Consider the following 2,499-nt stretch of genomic DNA (forward strand, 5'->3'; position numbering starts at 1 on the left):
CTGTCAGGCTCTGGTTTACCCATAGAGAAACTCAACAACGCTTGAGTATTAAAACTGAGAAGATAAAGCAGTTCATTGACTGATTTATTTCATAATGTCCCTGATGGTTTGCAGCGCCCCAGTGCACGTGTGGCCGCTAACATGCTTCACATCAGCCTGTGGGGCAAGCGTGTGTTGGCCAGCTTGGATCGGGTCAGAACGGATGAGCTGAAGGACTGGCTGCTGTGTCAGTCTGCTGTGGTGCTGCTGAAGGGTCGAGGGTCCGGCGGGAGATCCGTGGAAGCCGAACTCCAGAGATGCTTCCTCGCCAACATAGACCTGGAGGACCTCCGCGCCGCAGTCAGCTTCCTCATGTACGGACAAGAGCAGTGGAAATCCCTGCTAGCGCACTACACTGTGTGTGAGTGAGTGTTTACTAGAGAAATAAGCACAGCTTTAATTTTTTTGTAGATTGTGGAAGCACTTTAATTTTAATGTCCATCACTGACATATTTTGAAATGATGGCAGTTTATGCATTTGCACTTTTCACTATATATATATACACATTAAGAATACTTTATGCTGTTGATGACTCTTTAGAATAACAGCTTAAACCAGGTACAAATTCATGCATAATGTAATGTATTAATATTCACAGTATATCGCTTAAAAAAGTAGGCAAATGAATGCAGAATAAATTATACAGTTGGTGTTTTTCTGACAGGATATTCAATACAAATTTGATTTGAACTTTTGGTAACTGATTGCATCATGAAATGTGTTACTGGAGCAGAGTTGGTTGGAGGGAGGGGTTGAAAAAGCAATTGGGATTTGTGATGTCACTTGAGAGATTGAGCAAGTGATTATATTTGGATGAATTTGCTATTACAATCTTTGGAATAACTTGTTTAGATGAATTGTATAATATTGTGCATGTGCATTAAAATTAAACAGGGTGAATTTTGAATGCACGTTGACTTCATGGTACATAGCCTGGAAAGGAGATAAATGGCAAAAACAATAAAGAATTTGAATAGTATTGAAATAATGTGTTGATTTGCATGTGGCAATAAAACAGTTTGGCGATAAATTACATGTTAATATTTACACTGCAGTATATTATCATTGTGATATTTGCATTACTTTGGAATAAATTGCATTGCACAAGAGGAATGGGTATAGTGCACCAGTCCTCGCAGAAATGCATATGACAATATATATATAGAGAGAGAAATGTAATTTATTGCTCACATTGCAGAAAAACGTGATTATCCTAAAATAGTCATTTCAAAGTATATTTTTTTCTTTTGAAATATGACCTGTTTTTGACAGATTTTGTCAACAAAGCTGCATAAATAAAAGTAGTTTGTATTTAATAATGATAGTTATTATCATTATTATTATTGTTAATAATAATAATGCACATTCAATTCTTGTCATCTTTTGTTTTGACGTTTTAGTGGTTTCAAAATGCAGAAATAAAACGAATTAAAAATCATTTTTGCATAACAGTTATCGGTTGGACTTGGACATAAAAATAATCAGTATCGTTCATTAAAATGTCATTCATAATGTAGTATGCATACTATACCCATTCCTAGTAGGAGCAGTAGGGAGTATGATTGGGGAAAACAACACAGAGTCCAGCCTCTCATCGCGCCAGGAGCGAAAGTCAAAGTACATTTTGAATCTCTTGAACTAATAGCGACAGATAAAACTGCGTTTATACATTTGCGAAACCTTTCCGTTAAGAAGACGGGCTCTGCGCTCGGTTGTTTGCACAGGCGGGGTGTTGCGTTGCTCTCTTCTTTGGTGTCACGCTAAGCTGATCATGCTTTCTTCGATCAAAATCGTTAGTAAAACTCGAGCAGTCTTTGGTGGATCTCGGGGTTTTAAAGCGTGTGCTTCTCAGACACTCGTAAAACAGGGAAACTTTGACGGGGATCAGAGCAATGCGTCTTGCACGCGCCGAATGTCCGGGAACGGCTTCAATGTCCCGCCGAGCGCGGAGTTTGTGGCGAGGGTCAGCGGGATCGCCACTATGTGCAAACTACCGTTTCAGAAAACAGCGCACGGGCTGGACGCGGCGTTTGTCGGGGTTCCCATTGACACCGGAACATCCAACCGTCCCGGTGCAAGGTAATACTGAACATTCATATATCACACACAGTCATGAGTGCCACAAAAATGTCTGCGACAGTTTGGCATTGTGTAATATGAATACACAGAAATTGTATCTGGTGCCCAAACCTGGTCGGGTTCAGTTCCAACCCTGATCATAATGATCACATGCTCCTTCAGATCCTAATTACTTGGTAAATCATACATTTTATAGATTTTATATTTTTTAAATATAATTTTATAGCATTTCATATTTTCAAAAAATTACTAAAAATAATTTAAATATTAATAAAATGTAATAAAGAATTGTAATTCAGTTTTAATATTTGTATTTAGATATATGCTTATATAAATATATATATATATATATATATATGTCATGTTTTTTTTATATATAT

At 37.5% G+C, this 2,499-nt stretch overlaps 1 protein-coding gene across 1 annotated transcript in view; it reads left to right on the top strand.

Moving 5' to 3' along the window:
• The first annotated feature begins 1,630 nt into the window (after positions 1-1,630).
• Positions 1,631-2,499, top strand: part of LOC107576289 (agmatinase, mitochondrial-like) — a 5,477-nt gene continuing 4,608 nt past the window's right edge. The window contains exons 1-2 of the mRNA XM_016262496.1: positions 1,631-2,119; positions 2,181-2,238. Coding sequence (XP_016117982.1) covers positions 1,812-2,119; positions 2,181-2,238 — 366 coding nt within the window. The 5' untranslated portion in view covers positions 1,631-1,811. The remainder of the gene's footprint in view (positions 2,120-2,180; positions 2,239-2,499) is intronic.

This window comes from Sinocyclocheilus grahami, unplaced genomic scaffold, assembly GCF_001515645.1.
Source record: "Sinocyclocheilus grahami isolate Dianchi unplaced genomic scaffold, SAMN03320097.WGS_v1.1 scaffold3445.1, whole genome shotgun sequence".
Classification (NCBI taxonomy): domain Eukaryota; kingdom Metazoa; phylum Chordata; class Actinopteri; order Cypriniformes; family Cyprinidae; genus Sinocyclocheilus; species Sinocyclocheilus grahami.